At 47.4% G+C, this 20,687-nt stretch overlaps 1 protein-coding gene across 1 annotated transcript in view; it reads right to left on the bottom strand.

Moving 5' to 3' along the window:
* Positions 1-454: 454 nt before the first annotated feature.
* CACNA1C (calcium channel, voltage-dependent, L type, alpha 1C subunit) overlaps positions 455-20,687 on the bottom strand; it is a 779,292-nt gene continuing 759,059 nt past the window's right edge. The window contains exons 47-54 of the mRNA XM_006862777.1: positions 19,949-20,076; positions 19,330-19,464; positions 17,421-17,773; positions 13,922-14,050; positions 7,558-7,664; positions 6,165-6,268; positions 3,717-4,040; positions 455-757 (exon numbers count right to left, since the gene is read on the bottom strand). Coding sequence (XP_006862839.1) covers positions 455-757; positions 3,717-4,040; positions 6,165-6,268; positions 7,558-7,664; positions 13,922-14,050; positions 17,421-17,773; positions 19,330-19,464; positions 19,949-20,076 — 1,583 coding nt within the window. The remainder of the gene's footprint in view (positions 758-3,716; positions 4,041-6,164; positions 6,269-7,557; positions 7,665-13,921; positions 14,051-17,420; positions 17,774-19,329; positions 19,465-19,948; positions 20,077-20,687) is intronic.

The following is a 20,687-nucleotide window of genomic DNA, read 5'->3' as shown; positions in this document are numbered from 1 at the left end:
TGAGGCTCATACAGAATATGTGCAAAATGATTTTTTTTTTTTTTTTTTTTTTACAAGCAAAGTTGAAAGACACCCGTTTGATATAGGGTCCTTTTGGTGAGGGCTACCGCAGGAAGCTGAGGTTCTCTTTCATGCCCAAAGGCGACTGTTGGTTCCTCATGCAGGGCCTGAAACACAGCCAGAGGGTAGGCGGCTCTTGCTCTCCCTCCCTGATCCTGCCACCTCCTCCTCACCACTCTACCTCTGCGGACACAAACCGGGGTTACTGCTTTTCTTGCCCCCCTGAAAAGCTGGCTCTCCACACCACCCAACTCTGCGTCTTGTCCCAACAGAAATGAATGAAGACGCTGTTCCGGTTAACTCCAGGTCACGAGAACAGTGAGGCACTTCTGAAACGAACCCATTAGGAACATTGAAACAAATAAAAAACCCAGCATCTCCCCAGCCCTAGCTACTACAGGCTGCTGACGTAGACCCTGCTGTCCTGGAGTTCCTCATCACTCATCCGACACTCCAGGGCAGGCCCGCAGCTGGTATCCTCTTCGCCCCCTGCTCTGTCCTGCCCTGGGTCCCTGCAGTTAACGAAAGGTAATAGGGTGCCATTGGGGTTCTGCTGGGCGTCTCCACTGAGGATGTTGTCAGCCGCACTCTCCATCTCCTCAAGCGTCATGTCGCAGGCGTCGGCCAGCTCCTGGGTGGTGGCCTCGATAAACTTGGGATCTTGAGCAAACTGCCCCAGTCCTTCCGAAATCAAGACCTGACGAGGAAGGGGAGAAAGGGCCATAAAGAAGAACCAAAGAGGGAAATTACTATGGAGCGCAACACCTCTCTCTCGGGCTAAACATGGGGCTTCTGATTTGTCACTTGTACAAGTCTGTGTGTATGTGAGGCACATAGTGTGTGTGTTGTGGGGTGCTGTGTGTGTGGTAGGTGTGGATGATCTGTATAGTGTATGCGTGGTGTGTGTGTTGGGAGGGGCGCTCATAGAAAAGCAGTAAAGATTGAACCGTGGCCAAAGGAATGAAGAGTGCGTAGGCTGGAATAGGGAGCCCCCTGGGTGGTGTAAATGGTTAACATGTTCAGCTGCTAACCCAAAGGTTGGAGGTTTGAGTCTACCCAGAAGAAAGGTCTGGTGATCTGCTTCCAAATAATCAACCACTGAAAATGCTATGGAGCACAGTCGTACTCTGACACACATGGGGGTTGCCATGTGTTGGAATCCACTTAACAGCAACTAGTTTTTTGGTAAAAGTCAGCTAAGAGGAGTTTTGGCTGGGGCATTTGAAAACTGTTAATATATAAAAATAGGACTCACTAAGCAGCAGCATGGCTTTGCTGTGATGTTTCAGGGAGGCCCTAAGCTGCCCCTTCTCTTGTCTGCTTCTCTGGCACCTCAGATGTTTTTTCCATATTATTCTTTCCCAGAAGCCTTCATTTTCCTTTGGTGAAACTGAACTTGTGCCCACTGCCCATGGTCAGCTGATTGCCTTTCTGGGCCTGAGCATCTCTCCCCTAGGTGCAGTATCCTTTCTTACGCCTGACTCTGTTTCTGTTTGGAAGGGCCAAGCAGGTGATCCCCCCAAAGTTTCCCCATTCTTCCTATCAGCTACTTTAATGACTGGCTTCTGATTCTAAGGGGAAGGTTGGGGGCTGAAAAATTCAGGGTGGCTTGGGACAGCTTCTCCCAGATATCTGTCTCATTCCCCTACCACATTACTCTTTATCTCTTTAACATGCTTTATTTCCCTCCATTGCGCATACTCCCATAATCCTTTCCTGACATGTTCAACATGGTGAGTCCAGTCACACTCACAGTGACCCCGTGTGTGTCAGAGTAAGGTTTTTAATGGATGCTTTTTCAGAATAGATTGTCAGCCTTTTCTTCTGAGGTAACTCTGGGTGGACTCATCTAAACTTCTGGTTAGCAGCCGAACAAGTTGACCAGTTGTACCACCCAAGGACTTCATGTAAGTTCACTTACTGTCTGTCTCACCTCACCTCAACATGAGCTCCGGAAAGCAGAGGCTGTTTAGTTCTTAGCTGTATCCCTGCAGCTACAATAGCGTCTGCACATTGGAGGCACAATTGTGGACTGACCAAGGGCTAACCAAGGCCAAGTGAAGTATCACAGAGTAAGTAGAGTGACAGGGGTCCTTAGGACTCCCTGCCTCCTACACGATAGCCTAATATCTGGATAGATCAACTCTTCTAGTCTGTGTCCATAACCATAGGGTAAGTACTGCACTGCTAACCAAAATGTCAGTGGTGCAACCCTACCAGCTGCTCCTTGGAAACTCTATACAGGGTCTCTATGAGTTGAAACTGACCCCACGGCATTTAACAACAAACAACATAAGGACTTTAGAGGAAGACCATTCTCATTCTGGAAAGCTCTGCTGGGAAGGTCTTCCTCAGAAAAGCTGAAGGCAGCCGGCCTGCAGGTTGGTCTCCTTGCTCTAGTCTGTACTTAAAGCCTCCTGCGCCGAGCTACCCTTCCCTCCTCACAAACCCTTTACAGGTGTGAGCGGCTGACTCCAGCTTTTGAGGCCATCTTTCCCCCATCAATTCTCATATGACAGGTTTTCCCCCTTAAGATTGATTTCAGTTTGTCAACCCCCAAACCAAAACCAAACCCGCTGTTGTCAAGTCGACCCTGACTCACAGTGAACCTATGGATAGAGTATAATTGCTTCATAGGGTTTCTGAGGCTGTACGTCTTTATGGGAGTAGATAGTCTCATCTCTTTCCCATGGAGTGACTGGTGGGTTAGAACAGACGTCCTTGCAGTTAGAAGTTCAACGCTAAACCCATAGCGCCACCAGTGCCCCTTCAATTTGTCAGCCCGCTAAAACAAACTCATTGCCACTGAGTCAGTTCCCACTCATAGCGACCCCATAGGACGGAATAGAACTGTCCCTTTGGGTTTCTGAGACTGTAAATCTTTACTGGAGCTGACAGCTTCATCTTTCTCCTGTGGAGCACTGGTGAGTTTGACATTGTACTTAGCAGGGCAATGTGTGCCCCACGACACCACCAGAACTCCATTGGTTAAAAGTCTCCTCCTCAAATGTGGCTTCAGAGTTGAGCTTGATGCTCAGATCAAGGGAGAGTGCAGGGGAACTGAAAGTTCTCTCGTGGTTCTTCGCCATGCTGTGTATTGGAATCATCTGAAGAGTTTTTTGGGTTCTTTTAAATCAATTTAATTAGCCACAGGCTTCCAAAGCTCCGCATGTGATTCTAATGAGCAATCAGAGCTAAGAACCACTGACCTTAACCCTGTGTACAAATGTCGCCCAAGTTCACACTGGACTTGGAGCGGTCCAGCACACCTCTCTGACTTGTATCACTGTCTTTACAATGGACCTCTCCCAGGTTTTTCTCAAGGTCCCTTGGCCTGGAGTAGGGATATACTGCTCAGTACTTGCTTTTCCCCTTTTTTCAGGGACTGCCCCAGCAGAAGTCAGTAACATTTTGCATGCTGGTGTGGCGCTGTGGGCTAATGCCTCAGACTGCAAAGTCGTTTGAACTGCAACGTCAGTGGTTCAAGCTCACCAGCTGCTCCTTGGAGACCCTATACAGGGTCGCTATGGGTCGGGATCGATTCGACAGCACTTGACAACAACAATCTCCCACAGGCACTTGCTTCTCCATTCTCCACACAAAGTTCTCTTACTGCCCCTGACCTTCCCCAACTCTGTCTGCTGGGAACCACGTACCGCTTCCACCAGACTGCTGGCACTGCCGTGGAACTGCCTCCCTGGGGCCCCGGTCTGGCTGGGCACAGTGAGGGAGACAGGCCGAGCTCTCCGGATGGTGCTGTCACCCCCACCACAGCTGGGACTCTCTTCAGACCAGGAGCTGCAGTGCAAGGACGGGGAGCTGCTGTTGAGTTTCTCGCTGGACTCGGCGCCTTCCAACCTCAGGGTGGGAATGGGCTGTGGGGGCCAGCCGCAGCTGCTGGGGGTGGCACACGGCCTGGGGAATGTGGTGGGGGAATGGCTTCTCTGGAGAAGGGGGCTCAGGCCTGCCACTGCCAATGCCTGTGGACACAAAAGAGCATGAGTTACTGGGGATAGTGGCAGGTCCAAAGAAAGGCAGGCCTCGGCCTTCTAAGCAGCTATTGTTTCCAGCTAGCTCCACCTGGAATTCACTTCCTGACCACCCCATTGTTCCCACTCATCTGAATCCAACCTCATTAAGACCCAGCATAAGTTTCAATGATCCCAAAATATACTTGTGGTCATCCCAGTCTGAAGTGATTCCCCTCCTCTGCATTCAGAAAACTGGTGGAATCAGGATCATCTGGACTTTCATGTGGGTTTTACCACCTATGCATGTTCTCAGTCTTGACTTTCTCACTGAAGAACGAGGCCTGGGTTACCCATAATACGGGCATACGGATGCCTTCTCTAACTACGTTGCAGGGTAGAGGTATATTCAAGCTAAATAAGGTATGTGATCAAGGACATCCTAAAAGACCAGGCAAAGAGAGTAAGGATTGCAAGGATGGCACAGAACGGGGCAATGCTTCCTTCTGTTATGCATAGGGTCGCTTTGAGTTGGAACCAACTGGATGTCACCTAGCAACAAAAATAAAGAGCTGGATAAAGCCGGTATCTGTTGTTTTAACTTTGACAAGGAGTTCACCCATTTCTAATGTCCTGACAGATTATCCTGACTCATCAATTAAATCTCACAGTCTTGAAATCAAACAATAGACAGGTTTATGCCCTCTGCCCCCAAATTTTCTTAAGGACCTGAGGGCAGGGATCTTAACTGCTCTAGAGGCTTGCTCTTGGCAGAGGCTCAGGAGCATTAGCTGTGACGCGTTCATGGGCAGAGAAAGCTAGACTGCCCCTTGTGGTGGCAGGGAGAATGGGGACCTTGCATAGTTTGAAGGGTAGGAGAACAGCACAAGGACAGAAATGAACAGATTGGTAAATCCATTTCTAGAAATCTTTGACAAGAGTACATACAGTGTCCCTATGTCCTGCCATCCTCCTCCGTCCACTGTTCTTGATGGCCTTCAGCCTGGGGTTCCTGAAGCCCCCAGAGAGCTGAGGAGGGTTTCAGGGGGCAGCTTGTAGGCTACTTTCAGTATTTCAGAAAGTCCAGTGGAAGTCATATACAATAAGACAATGCAAACAGGTGAAGCAAAACAGTACATTTCTTTGAGCTGGATATAGTATCCATTTAGCCAACCCACACTGGCTTCTTATACTGATTACAAGCTTTCATTGGCAGCTGGAAGTCTTTGGGTGTAAAAATGACATTTTAATGGAGTTTGTAATTAAGGCTGTGAAAAGGCTGTAGGACTCTGGTTTAGACCTTCATTTGCTGGAGGTAATAGACTGCTCTCAGATAATTCTTGAAGTTTCCACTACTGTTATTAGTTTCTGTTGAGTCAGTTCTGACTCACAGCAATCCTATGTATAACCAACAAAACACTGCCCAGTCCTCCTGCGCCATCCTCACAGTTATGCCTCATTTTCACTAGTTCTTGTGTGGGACTGCAAAGTTGGCTTGAACCACACGGTTGGTGGTTCAAGCTCACCAGCTGCTCCTTGGAAACCCTATAAAGGGTTGCTATGGGTTGGAGCTGACTCAACGGCACTTAACAAGAAGAAGATACCAAGAACATGTTTGATACTGGTGTCTTGGATGCTACTATCTCAGTTGGAGATACCTCATCTATTGAGTTCCCTGGACCTGTTTTCCTTGGGTACCGTCCTTTTCCCTGGCCATGTTGCTGGCAGGTTCTTTGATCATTTCTGTATTTCAGTGGGAAGCAGCTAAATTTCTAATGCTAGGTCTGAGCACATCTGCCTGAGTGCCCTGCAGTGTGAGCCCAGTGTCTGGGGAGTTGGATGACATCCAAGCCTCTGAGAAGAAAGCTTAGGCAGAGTCCTGGAGCTGCTGACCCTTCAGCATCACATGAGGAGTTTCTGCTTACCAGTGTCTTCTAGGTTTCTATGCTGCGGTTACAGACTGTGTCAGGGCTCACGCCTGAGTGGGATAAGTGGGCAGCCCTACTGGGGGGCTCTTTGGGCCATGGGTAGGATGCAGCAGTAGTCTGAGAAAGCGAAGACTGACTGATGTCTTAATCATGGGATTGTTCAGTCTGCTAAGCATTGGCCAGCGGCCTGTCTGTCAGTATGGGTCACCTGATGATGAACCAGATGTAAGGGCAGCACTGTCTTCTGAGACATATCTCCGCCTTGATTCTTCTGTCGCTTCAGACATTCCAAGTGGAAAGAGGCCCTTCGACCTGCAAAGTCAGGCAAAGAAGGGGGTCAGGGACAGATACAAGGGCATTTTGTCTGAAAAGGCTCATTTCCAGAGTGTGTGTGCACGGGGATGGGGGGCAGGAAGTAGTGTTAGTTACTCCAGCTATACAAGGGTGGGTCAAAAATTTCCCTCACTCTGGCTGGCAAATTTATTTTAATCAACAAATCCATCAGTTTGCAACATAATCTCCTTGCTTTTCAGTATGCTTTGTCTGTCAACAAGCTTTTGTACTCCCTTATCAAAAACATTTTAGGCTGAGCTGCGAGCCACGAATGCACCGCTGTCTTCACTTCTTCGGCAGAGGTGAATCTTTGTCCTTAAAGGGCTGCTTTCAAAAAACAAAGTTTTTGCAGTGCCAACAGACATGCAGGGTCACACAAGATCACAACACCCTTGGTTAGCAGTTGAGACTTCAGCTCCTCAGTGAGCATCTCAGTGAAATGAGCACTGTTGATTGTTGGAGCTTTTTCCTGATAGTGTTCTAGAAAACTGACAAAATCCCAGAAAACTGTAAGTAAGCATTGATTTGCCAGCTGATGGTTGACTTTTGAACATTGCTTTGGTCAGCTATTGAGGATGTTTCCATTCCATATTCTGCCGTTTACTCTCAGGATATTCAAGGGCCCTGTGATCTTGCATGATAATGCACATCCTCACATCTCTGCCCACACTGTGGATACTCTCAAAACACTTCCTTTTGAGGTGCTAAAGCATCCTCCCTATAGTCCTGATCCATAGGACTTTCATCTGTGTGGTCCCCTGAAAGCAGCCCTTTGAGGATGAAGATTCAGCTCTAAGAAAGAAGTGAAGACAGCGGTACAGTCGTGGCTCACAGCTTAGCCTAAAACATTTTAAAATAATGGGAATACGAAAGCTTGTTGACAGATAGACAAAGCATATTAAAATGCAAGGAGATTATATTGAAAATGACATTTGTCTTTTCTAAAAGTTGATCAAAATAAATTTTGCAGCCAGAGTGTGACTAATTTTTGACTTACCCTCGTACTTCTTTTTGAGCTTAGCTTGGTTTCTAAGCCCCATCGTGTAGGATATGTGCAAGTCCCACCCCAGCAAATCTGACTCTGGGAACTGTATCTTATCACCTGATTCTGGAAACTGTTTCTCACCACCTAGGAATCTCATCACCCACTTGGGTTGAGGTGGCTGAAGCCAGGCCACAGGTGTTTCTCACTCATCCCCAAGTGCCTTGACCAGTGTCATCTCAGGGGTGACCAGTGATCACATCTGGAGAGTGAGGCGTATGTTTACCTAGTGAGGCAGAGCGGAGAAAACCCCTCTTTGGAGATTGACGGATGTCCCTCTTGTCCTCCTCTGGGGGCGTCAGTTGTCTGTTTTCATCATCCTGATAGGCGAGCCTGAAACAGAGAACTCCCGGGGCTTGTTCCTGGGGGCAGGAAGTACCACCCCCTTGGGATGCCTACCTTGCCTCTTTCCTTAGTACAGGGAACCCACACTCAGCACTTACAAACAAGGGCTGGGGAAGAAGCAGCAGATACTTGTCACCCCAAGAAATTCTGCCCTGCTTTCTGGCATCACACATGTCTTCCCACCCTGCTGGTTGGCAGTTTCCAGCTTGTGTTGTATAAGCCATGTGGTTCTGATTTGAAACAGAGAAGGCATCCTTGGGTCAGAGATGTAAAAAACTCTAGGCTTACAGGTTCTTTTCAGGAATAATCTACATTTTTACATGTACAGAGATAAAGGGGCTTCAAAAAGTTCATGGACAAATGGAATGAAGAGATAATGGAATATTTCTATGACTTTTTTTGAAGCTTCCTTGTATGTGCTGAAAAATTTCCCTTCCAACAAAGGTCCATTCATGGTCCCATAGGATTATAATAACCAAATCAAATCCACTGCCCTTGATTTGGATTCATAGGGACCCTCTAGGACAGAGAACTGCTGCATAGGGTTTCTAAGATTGCAAATATTTAGAGAAGTAGACTGCCTCTTCTTTCTCCTGAGGGGCCCCTGGTAGGTTTGAATTGCCAACCATGAAGTTAGCAGAACATAGCTTAAGTCATGGCACCACCAGGGCTCATCAAGTTATGAGTTCAGAAATGCCTACAGAAGAACAGGACATGGCAGATAATACTTTGCTAAGTACTGTTAATACTAGCTCTTTAGGTCCTGTGTCTGCCCCACCTGGGGAGGATGTCCCGGTACCCATCTGCAGCTGCCTGCCCCACCTGGGGAGGATGTCCCGGTACCCATCTGCAGCTGCCTGCCCCACTTTGTTACTCTCAGACAGGGACTGTGCAGGTGAAACAGGAGCTGCAGAGGGGGAGACCCCCTTCTATCAGGGCACCCTGTGTATCACACCCCTTCCTGATAAAAACACTCAACAAAGAGGAATAGAAGGGAAATTCCTCAACATAATTAAGAACATTTATTCAAAACCAATGGCCAATAGCACTCTTGAGAGAAAGTGAAAGCATTTTCCTTACAAATGAGAACCAGAAAAGGATGCCCTTTGTCACTACTCCTACTCCTATTCAATATTGTGCTGAAGTCTTAGCCAGAGTTACAAGGCAAGAATGGGAAATTTATTTAAGGCATTGAAATTGGCAAAGAAAAAGTAAAACTCTTTATTTTCAGATGATATGGTCCTACATATAGAAAATTCCAAAGACTCAGCAAGAAAATTATTGGAAATCATTGAAAAGATTCAGAGTGGCTAGGGTGCAAGATCAACGTACAAAAATCAGTTGGATTCCTTTACACTAACAAAGATAGCTCAGAAAAGGAAACCAAGAAAACAATTCCATTTACAACAGTCACCCAAAAGGTGAAATACTTAGGAAATAAAAGATGTATACAAAGACAACTACAAAACACTACTACAAGAAACCAAAAAACACCTATGTAAGTGGAAAAATATACCATGCTCATGGATAGGAAGACTAACATTGTATCTGCTGCACAAGACCTTTTTAAAGTGTTGAAGAGCAAAAATGTCAGCTTGAAGACTAAGGTGCGCCCGACTCAAGCCATGGTATTTTCAATAATCTCATGCATGTGAACGCTGGACAGTGAATAAGGAAGACCATAGAAGAATCGATGCTTTTGAGTTATGGTGTTGGAGGAGAATATTGAAAGTGCCATGGGCTGCCAAAAGAACCAATAAATCCATTTTGGAAGAAGTGCAGCCAGAGTGCTCCTTGGAGGTCAAGATGGCCAAGCTTCATCTCTCACACTTTGGACATATTGTCAGGAGGGACCAGTTGCTGGAGAAGGATCTCATGTTTGGTAAGGTGGAGGGCCAGAAAAAAAGAGGAAGACCCCCAATGAGATGTATTGGCCAAGTGGCAGCATTGATGGACTCAAGCATGGCAGCAGTAGTGAGGTTGGCCCAGGATCAGGCAGTGTTTCGTTCTGCTGTGCATAAGGTCGCTATGAGTCGGTACCGACTCAACAATAACCCAAAGCGATCAATAGATATAATAGAATCCCAATCCACATTCCAGCATCATTCTTTAAAGATGTGGAAAAACTAAATCACCAACTTTATACGGAAAGGAAAGAGTCTCTGGATCAACAAAGCACTACTAGTGAAGAACAAAACAGGAGGCCTCTCACTCCCCATTCTCGAAACCTACTACACAGTAGTCAAAACAGCCTGATACTGGTACAATAATCACATAGACCAGTGGAATAGAATTGAGAACCTAGAAATAAGTCCATGCACCTATGGACAACTGGGAGTCATATGGCACTGTAGGATAAGCACTGGACTGCAAGGTGCATTTGAACTGTAAGGTTGTTGGTTCAAACTCACCAATCACTCCTCAGAAACCTTATACAAGCTTGCTGTGTGTTGGAACCAACTTGACCGCACTTAACAACAACGTGGACAATTTATCTTTGACAAGAAGTTCAAACACAGTAATGGGGAAGCGACAGTCTCTTTTAACAAATGGTGCTGGCAAAACTGGATCTCCATTTGCAGAAGAATGAAACGACCCATATCTTATACCATATACAAAAATGAAATCAAGGTGGAACAAAGACTTATATGTAAAACCTAAAACTATACAGATCATCAAAGAAAAGTAGCGACAAGCTTAGAGGCCCTGATACATGGCATAAATACACTCTCAAACATAACTGCAAACATACAAACAGCAGAACGAAAACTGGATGACTGGAACCTCACAAAAATTTGACAGAGGGTATTTGTACATGGGTACCGTGGCACTGTAGGATAAGCATTGGACTGTGAATCACAAGGTCAGCAGTTTGAACCCACCAGCCACCCTTGGAAACCCTGTATAGGGTAGCTATGGGTCAGAACTGACTCATAGGCACTTAACTGCAGCAGCATCACCAATTCACATCTGCTACAAATACATCCATGAATGTGGTGGAGCACACAGAGGACAAAGGTATGAAATCTTCTTAGCCATAACCAAATGCCTTGAGGCAATGAGTCACTGGGCTTGGGGGCTTAGGACCACAGTCTTGGGGGACAGCTATGTCAATTGGCCTAATACAGTTCACAAAGACAATGTTCTATATCCTGCTTTAGTAAGTAGTGACTGGGGTCTTTAAGATAGCAAGTGATACAAGGTGTAACTGTTGGTCTCTCCCCATCCAGAGCAAGGAAGAATAAAATCAAAGATGCATGGAAACAAATAGACCAAATGACAAATAGTGCCTGACTATCACTACCAACTACTCTACAAGGAATCACAATAGAAGGTCCTAAATAGAGAGAAGGGGGTGGGAGGGTGGGGAATGTGGAGCCATACTCAAGATCATAAAAAGACCAGGCTTACCGGTCTGATAGGGACAGGGGGAGCTTCTGAGACTATGACCTTAGTCACCCTTCAAATCTGGAAAGAAATTTACCCCTGGGTCTCAATTTTCAGCCAAACAATAGATAAGTATATAGGGGGACAACACCACCATAGAATGGTCAACCATTTGAGATCAAAAGGGCAGCATTTATCCAAGAAGGAGCTCTGGTAGCACAGTGGTTATGAATCATGCTGCTAACGTCATGGTCAACAGTTCGAAACTACCAGCCATTCGCGGGAGAAAGATGAGGCTTTCTGCTCCTATAAAGTTTTACAGCCTCGGAAACCCTGTACAGGGTAACTATGAGTCAACATATCACCTTATAGGAGTCCTGGTGTGGCGCTGTGGGTTAATGCCCCAGACTGCAAAGCCGTTTGCACTGTAAGCCATTTGCTTCAAGCTCACCAAGCCACTCCTTGGAAACCCTATACAGGGTCACTATGGGTCGGAATCGACTGGATGGCACTTAACAACAACAACAAGAAGTTCAGAAGGGTTGGGAAAGAAGGCGGAATGGAAACAGGAAACACAGGGAGGAAGTGGGATAAGTGATGTTACACTGAAGGGATTACAATGAAATGAAGTGTAGGATTTACTGAATGTAAAACTGATGATCTGCTCTGTAAACCTTCGCTCAAGTCACAATAAAAAGTAAAAAAAAAAACCCAAAACAACCCCCACCCCCACCCCAAACAAAAGAAAACTGGAGAAGTCATAGTCAATTTAGAGAATGTTATCTCTTCAGGAACTTCAGATATTTCCTTTAGTTTTGTATTCATGGTGTGGTACAGGACAATGCACTGGACCACAAGGTCGGTTTGAACTGTAAGGTCAGCAGTTCAAACCTACCAGTAGCTCCTCGGAAACCCGATACAGGGTTGCTGTGAGTCAGAACCGATTTGATGGCACTTAACAACAACAATATATTTCATGAAGAGTCCTGGTGTGACACTATAGGATAAGCACTGGACTACTAACCGAAAGGTCAATGATTCAACTCTACCACCTGCTCCTCAGAAATCCTAAACAGGGTCACTATGAGTAGAACCAACTCAACGGTGCTTAGAAGCAACAACAACATTTCATGAAGGAGCACTGGTGACACAGTGGTTAACTGAAGTGGTTAATGCTCAGTTGCTAACTGAAAGGTCAGTGGTTTGAACTCCCCAGCAGTTCCAAAGGCGAAAGTCGTGGTAGTCTGCTTCTGTAAAGATTTACAGCCTTGGAAACCCTGAGGGGCAGTTCTACTCTGTCCTACAAGGTTGTGATGATTGGAAAAAATTCAACGGCATTGGGGTGGGTTTCTATTTCAAGAGTCAGAAAAGCAAAAGCTATTATTACCCTGACCCACCACTCCCAAACACACATGCTGGTAAGCACGCCAAGGCACAGGAAAGCTAACTGATTTGTCAAGGGTCATTGGTCCCTTGATGGCAATTCCTATGTTTTTTGGCAATTGCTAGATTCTTCTTCTTAGGAGCCCTGGTGGCACAGTGGTTAAAGTGCTTGACTTCGCATCAAAAGGTTGGTGTTTTGAACCCAAAGGCCCACAGGCCACTCTTAGGGTGAAAACTGTGACAGTCTGGGCAGTTCTCCTCTGTTCTAGAGGGTTGTTATGATTTGGAGTTGATTCATAGGCATCTAACAAGAATTCCGACTCATAGCAACCTTATACAGGGTTTCCGAGGCTATAAATCTTACAGGAGCAGAAAACCTCATCTTTCTCCTGCAGAACCTGCTGGCAGTTTCCAACTGCTGACCATGAGATTAGCAGCCCGACTTGTAACCACTGTGCTACCAGAGCTCCTTACCGAAAAAGAATACAATCATCATATTACACTGGGAGGGAAGAAGCCTCCTCTGCTATTCTTGCAACCCAAGAAAGAAGGCACAGACTTCAAAAGGCAGCACACGCTACTGGCTGAGCAGAGAAGGGACAGGGACGCAGGACTCCTAACACTGCAGGGTCACACTGCCACCACCATCATCTGGCTTTCTGTAAAGTGCCCCCGGAAAGCCTCTGAAACAGTGTTTGCAACCACAGTCATAAACACATTTTACAGTGAGGCTCAGTACACAATGACAATGAAACACATATGTTTCCTTTGTGACATTTGGTATACTCTGACATTTTCTGTGCTTATTAACCCATCCTATTCGATTCTGTTTAATGCTATTTTCAAAAGTGTGGCTGGTGTTGAGTTAGTTCTGACTCAGGGAACGGCTGGTGGGTTTGAACTGCTGACCCTGTGGTAAGCAGCCCAGTGCTTACCCTACAGTGCCACAGCAGGACGGACTAAATGGATGTCACACCTTGCTAATGGATCTGGTTCTGCCACAAATGCTTACTCTTAGAAAATTCAAATTTTAGGGCCGACAACTGTCTGCCTTAGCTTTGCCAACAGTGCCATCTGCTGGCACTATCTAAGTAGTTTCAGGCATTTGTTTAAATATATTTGTCTTTAAAAGCTTAAGAAACATTGTTTTGCAGGTTTTCCTGAAAGCATTTAAAGAAAAGACCAAGCAGGTAAGGGTAGGGGAGAGAAAGAAAGAGTGCTGGGAGGGGTGTCAGGGGACTTTTCATCTCCCAAAGGAGGTAGCAGATAGTTTGCAGATGTTTCCTGACACTCCATTTCCTCTTCTCCCGGAAATCTTGCCCAGAGGGGCAGTTTCAGGAAGCTACAATGGTTCAAGCTTACCAGCTGCTCCTCGAGAACCCTATACAGGGTTGCTATGGGTCAGAACCGACTCGGCGCTTAACAACAATAACAACACCCATCAGTAACCCCAGGCCAAAGGTGGCAGCACTTACATCTCTGTGGAGATGAGGCTGGGCTCACTGCAGTACTCTGTATCTTCTGTTACTTTCACCTCATAGGTCTCGTTCTGAGAGACCTCCTCCTGACACACCATGGCTATCTGGCTCTCCCGGGAGCGGCACCTACATGTCCGAAATGGAGAGACAAATTAGAAACTGCAAATCCTCCTACCTGTCCCTCAGTAGGTACGCCCCCACCCCTTCACTCACACACCTCATCACCACTCAAACACACACACTCACAAACACACCCACAGCCCACTCATACACACAGACTCAAAACACACACCACTCACACACACCATTCATACACACATACAACACACCACTAAAACATACATATCACTCATACACCACTCACAAGCATGCTCACATTCATACACCACTGAAACACAAACTCACAAACACACACACCATTCACAGTCACAAATATAGTCACACACATCACTCATACACACACACTCACATACACAATCATCAGGAGGAAAGATGAGACACTTGTAGATGCATACTCACAATCACACACACACACATACAAACCCTCCCTACCCCCTTCCACTGTGGCTTCTTCCTCCTGCAATTGCTGATGAAGCCATGGAGCCATAGAAGGGAGAAGGTGAGAGTTCTATGTGGGAGAAGGCTGTCTAGGTTAGCGTCCAAGAAGCGCTGAGTTCTGACCCAATTCAGTGACTCTCTGGCTATATAGCTGTGTCCAAGTTGCTTAGCATACCCGTGCTTCATTTCCCTCTTCTGTAAAATTGGAATGGCATATGGCCTGCCTGATACAGGCTTGAGCGAGGAACAGAAGTCACAGATGAGATGGTGCTTAGGAGGAAGAACCCTGACTGTGTAGTACAGGGCAGGGTGAATCAGTGACAGGCCTGTCCCTTTCCTCTACTGTAGACAGCTAGGCCTGTGAGTGTTTGTTGGGCAGAGCTGAGCCATTTTTGGCATCATATTTTGATGTGCCTTTGAGTTTGACACTGGATCTTTGGAATAAAGGCACAGAAAAGCTGTTTCTCCTGAGCAGAGGGAAGTGAGCCTGAGTCCCTTTTGAACCTGAGTCCCTGCTGAGCCTGAGTCTCTCTTAAACCTGAGCCTGAGTTCCTGCTGAGCCTGAGTCTCTGTTGAGCCTGAGCCTGAGCCTGAGTTCCTGCTGAGCCTGAGTCTCTGTTGAGCCTGAGCCTGAGTTCCTGCTGAGCCCAGGATGTACCTGAGGCTACAATGCTTTTCCCACTCTGGGGCAGGGCTTCCTGCTCTCCTGCTTGTTTGCTCATATCTCCTTTAGCTCTGGTCTAAGTCTTCTCCCCTTTTCTGTCTGTGCTTAGCTCAGGACCTCCTGCCATCTCTCTTCCTATAGACTGCATGCTGGAGCTCATTCTATCCTCAGATCCATAAGGGTATCAGGGAAATACTGTAGTGGTTACTGATTGGGCTGCTAACCTCAAGGTCAGCAGTTTGAAACTACCAGATGTTCCATGGAAGAAAGAAGAGACTTTCTGCTCCCGTAAAGATTTACAGTCTCGGAAACCCTCCACAACACATCACCACGACTGTCTTGGGTTGAGTGCTGGAGGGTGCCTCTGGCTTTGACTCCGTGCCTGTGAGAAACTCAGCAAGGGTAGGGGCAGACGTCTTTGAGGATGCCCTACCAGATGACTGTCTATCCTACTATCAGGAGGAAAGATGAGATACAAAAGCTCGTGGTGGAGCAGGAGGACAGGGCTGTGAAAGGTGCTTTGGTGAGGCATGATGGGATGAGCTGGAGATGGAGAATGGCAGTAGGCAGGCAGCACCTCCTGTGGGGCTGACTGTGAGCAAATGTGCTGGCCCATTCCCAGCAGCAGCAATGCCAATGCTGGAGCCACGGCCCTTAGTCTATAGCTGCAGTCTGAAGGGAAAGGCCCCAGAGCTAGAACTTTGTTAAGTGTTTCCTCTTCACCAAATTGCAGCTTAGCACCCTGACTAACTGCCATGGGAAGGGGACCGACAGTTAGTGACACCTCCCAGGTACTAGGCATTTTGCTAGGAGCTTTGCATATATTACATTTCATCCATAGATAATATCGTGCAGAGGAAGAAAATCTCCTGATACCTTCTCTCACATAAAACCAAAAAACCAAACCAGTTGTTGAGGTGATTCTGACTCACGGTGACCTATGTATGTCACAGGAGGGGTTTCATATTTAATAAATATACCCTCTAAATGAGGTAGTTTAATTTACACTGAGCTGTTAATGAAGGACATAAAGAACCTTCCTTAAGAGTTTGATAAGACAAGCAGGGCAGAAAGTGGTAGTAGGAGGGTCCCAGAAGGTTGTAGAAGAAGAGAAAAAGGAGGACAGGCCACTTAAACTTTGATATTCTCCTATGCAAAGCTCAGTCAGTGTTGAACACAATGCCTTGCTCATAGAAGGCATCTCCGTATACACTTATTGAGTCAACGGGATCAGCCCAACATTTTGGTGTGTGGCCAAACCAGCCTGTCTTCCAGAGAGTGAGGTGGACGGATGGCCAATATGACTAGCCATGATCAGACACTGAACTATTCAGGTGGCATGGGCTTACATGTGATCACATGAAAACTGATGTAATGAAGGGACGTGACAAGTATGCTGGCTCTTTGGGTGGACACAACATCAGGCCATTTGTCCAGGGAATTAGAAAGAATTTGCACTTCGCCATGATCTGCTGATGTTGAGCTGAGGAAAGGGCCTGTTCAGTCTGCTCAAGAGGACAACCCTACTCCGGAAGAGCAGCGTAATTCAGGATGACAGGGCAAGATTCAGAGACTTATGTGTCCTCTCCCATCTCCCCTGAGGGAACCCAGAGCCACTGATGTAACAGGGACGAGACCCTGATGGCCCAGGCTATACTTCCTGAGGCCCAGAGCCTGAGAGGAAGCACGTACCATCCCAGCACATCACAGAGATGCACCCTGGAGAAAAGAGCAAATCATTCCACCAAACCACCAGGAATGATCCTACACAGGGGCAGAATGGGTAAGTGCTCCAGAGAAGGGCCACCTACAACCAAACTACCTCCCTTCCCAGGAGGTTATAAAGTGGTAACGCCATTCCATCCCAGCTGGGTGAAAGGTCACGTTTAGGCAGAGATTTGGAGAAGGGTGGGGGAATGGTTTCTGTTGTATGACAAGAATATAGACACCTCAGAGGGCCACAAGCCAGTGTTTCTTCCTCTAGAATGGAATGTGAGAGGAGCGAAGGCTCTGTGCAGAGGCGTGGCACCTCTGGACACTGCCAGCCAACGAGGCGATGCTGGCTTACCCTGACTGACCATAACCAAGAACAGAACTTGGAGGCAACACAGTGCCCACCTGCTTCTCTAGGCTCCAGGGCTGCAGCCTCCATCCCCAGCTCGAGGGGTGAGTGGTAGGTTTGGGGACCAAACTCTCCTCCACCCCATCTGCACTGGGCCAGAGTGTGGGAGGCCACTGTACATGGGCCCTGGGCTTCCCCACCCTCTTGCTTACCTCTTGGAGCTGAGCTTCCATGCTGAATCCTGCACCCGGATGGCAGGAGACAATGGGGGCCCATGGCCCTCCACGGTGCTGACCGTGCTGGGGTAGCCGGTGGGTCGGGGGAAGCGGCCCAGGGCAGTGTTGTTGGCATTGTTGATGTTGGCGTTGGAGCCAGTGGATGAGTAGCTGCTGGGAGTGAAAGTGGAGTCCACCAGTTTCTCGTGGGAAGGCGACTCGGTGTCGCCTTGGCTGTTACCCGCCTTGTTGATGTGCAGCGGGCGCTGGGTGGTGAAGGTCTGGGGGAAGGCGCTCCGGCCGTCACTTTGGTAGTAGCTGACGTGGTTGCCGAACAGGCCACCGGCCCTCTGCAGGCAAGATGGGATGGGGTGGGTGGAGGAGAACGCCCCCTTAGCTACCTCTCTTCTTCTGAGGGAGACACCTCCAATAGTCAGGATAGAGAAGTCTAGGGAATGGGAAGGTTGTCTGCCTGCCAGAGAGGCCCAGCCACGACAGAGGCCCTGCCTGCCAGAGAGGAAGCACATGGCAGATAGTGGAATTCTCCATCTGCATGGTCTGGCAGCCCAGGAGAGGAAGAGACCCAGACACTCAGGACATATGCCTCCCTTGAGACCACTGGGGGGATGTCGAGGGACAGGGCTACCGTATCTGCCAGGCAAGGAGGCTGCTGAGTGTAAGAGGTTCCTGGGAAGTCTCTAACGGACCCCTTGAAGACTGGAACTGAGTTTTAAGGATGAATCGAGGAGGGCAATTCTTAAGTGGTGCTAGGCCCTCTGTTTGGCAGAGAACACTAGGAAGGCTGAGGAGTGTACACAGCAACCTGAAGATCCCAACTAGAATTAAAAAATGGAGCTTCAACTGGCTCCCATAGCTTGAACTATGTCAACCAAACAGTCTGGAGCATAATTATGAAGTCTTTACTACATCAATTATATGATGGCCTCCTTTTCTGCAGGAGTGTCTTAACTCATTCAAACCAGAAACCAATGCTTCCCCCAACATTTTTTCCCTATGCCAGGCAAGTCTAATCCTTAACCTGAGAATGTCCCTGAGCTTTGATGAAGGAGCATTTTCAAACCAGACAAATGTAACTGTCTGGGGTCCTGTCCCGATGGCATGATCATGGTGCCAAGTCCTGGAGGCCATTTGGTGAAGAATCCTTGTGGTGATGAGGATGAGGATGAGAATGAGAGGACAGCATAGGTGGGATGGGGTTTATTTCATCTCCCTTGCTTTTCTGCAGCCTAAGAACCGAGCATGGGCTGTGTGCGGAGGGACAGGTGTAAACAGGACCCTGGTTCAAAGTAGTGTCTTCCTAGCTATACAGGGAATGTTTAATCAAATAGGCAGGGCGCATAAGTGAGTGTAGAGAGCATTCCAGCACTGTGGTCAGCCTCATGCTCTAGGAACGGAGAGCAGGAGCAGAGGTGCTCATGGGAACTGGGAGTGCATGCTCTGTCTCTAAAGGGCAACCATCAGTTGGTCCAACCCCATGTTACCAGATCTTCTGGTTTTGTTTTGTTTTTGTCATGAAAAAACCCAGAAATCTAGATTTTAATTTGAATGTGCCAGATTTTCGAATGCTGCCAACTGAACAGGTCTACAAATGTGACCCAGGGGCCACCACTTTGCCACTTCTAATACGAACATTTCTCCAAGGAAACGTAGTTCTAAGGAAGCTAGTGCCTTCCCTCCTCCACCAGCCAGTGTAGCACCAAGGCTGCCCCATCCTGGGAGTCCTGACTTGGGATGCAGTCAGTTTGGAAAGATGAAGGGATGCAGAGACCACTAAGACCCTGGACTCTGTCAGCACTCACGCCTTTTCTCCTTGAATTTCCTTGGCAGACTAGCCCACCCTGTTTTGTTTTCAAATGGAACCTCATAAAGGTAGGCATCCACCTACCCTGAAGATGTCATCTTCAGAGGCAGCAGATACGGCCTCTTTCATTGCCTTGTCCAACTCCTCCTCAGCTGTCAGATCTCCAGAGATGGCTCGTCGGATCTCAGGCCCAAGATCATGCAGCGTGCGCAGGCCCGCCTGGAATGCAGAGGGCAAGTAAACCCCGTGGTCCTTTCCACCATAGCGTCCAGCCAGCTATCACCTAGAGTCAGGGTCTACTTCTCCAGGAGCCTGATGCTCCTGGGCCCAGCCACCTGACTCAATTTCTCTGCAAGGAAGGAGTCTCAGGAAGGTGTTTCTGTGTATATGACCAGGCAAAGGGCTGCTCCGGAAATCCATTCATCCATGCAGGAGGAATAAAAGTCAAGATCCACGCATGTTCACACTAGGAGGAGCCACCAGGAATCAGGGGCTGCCGCATGAACCTCAGGAGAGCTTACAGAACTCTGGAGGGCCACCATGAAGGCAGACAGGACTGGGGAGGCAGTGGGTGTGTGAGTAGATGGCAGGAGGGAAAGGGGTATGCCATGCTCTCTTTCCATCCCGAAACCTTCAGAAAAGCTTGGCTTACTCAACAGAATCTGAATGCCCTGGAGATGCAGCCCCTCTTCTAGCACCTCACCTGTAGGGACAGGGTGTTCCTCTGGGAAGGCTTTCCTACAAGCCCCTGCTCTTTGCGCTTCTTGAACTTCCGGAAGTACTCTTGGATCAGGAAAGTGGCGTAAAACTTGCCAACGGTGACCTCATCATCTAAGATACAGGAAGAAAAGAAAGGGAATTAGGAAGGGAATGAAGTTTAACATCATTAATTTTTTTTTTTTTTGAAAAGGTGGTACAGTCACATCGTTCAGAAAGAGAACAACATATAAAAAGGTTTATGGTGAAAGGTCTTGCTCTTTCTTTCTAATTACTACCTCCGAACAGAGTACCGGTGTGGTGCTGTGGACTAATGCATCTGACTGCAAAGTTGTTTGAACTGCAAGATTGGTGGTTCAAGCTCACCAACTGTTCCTTGGAAACCCTATACAGGGTCATTATGGGTCGGAATCGACTCGATGGCACTTAACAACAACAACCATCCTCTTATATTAGTTTTATGAGTATTTATCCAGAGAGTCTTTGTGCAAGTACAAATATATTGTTGTTGTTAAGTGCCGTCGAGTCAATTCCGACCCATAATGACCCAGTATAGGGTTTCCAAGGAGCAGCTGGTGAGCTTGAACCACCGACCTTGCAGTTCAAACGACTTTGCAGTCTGATGCTTTAGTCCACAGTTCCACACCAGGACTCCACAAATTACTTCCCTCATTTTACAGCAAAGGTAGCATATTGTCAACATTGTTTTCACTTTGCTTTCTTCA

This window comes from Chrysochloris asiatica, unplaced genomic scaffold, assembly GCF_000296735.1.
Source record: "Chrysochloris asiatica unplaced genomic scaffold, ChrAsi1.0 scaffold00050, whole genome shotgun sequence".
NCBI classification, from domain to species: Eukaryota; Metazoa; Chordata; class Mammalia; order Afrosoricida; family Chrysochloridae; genus Chrysochloris; species Chrysochloris asiatica.
Note: the sequence above shows the minus strand (reverse complement) of the source record. Positions and strands in the feature narration are given on the sequence as shown.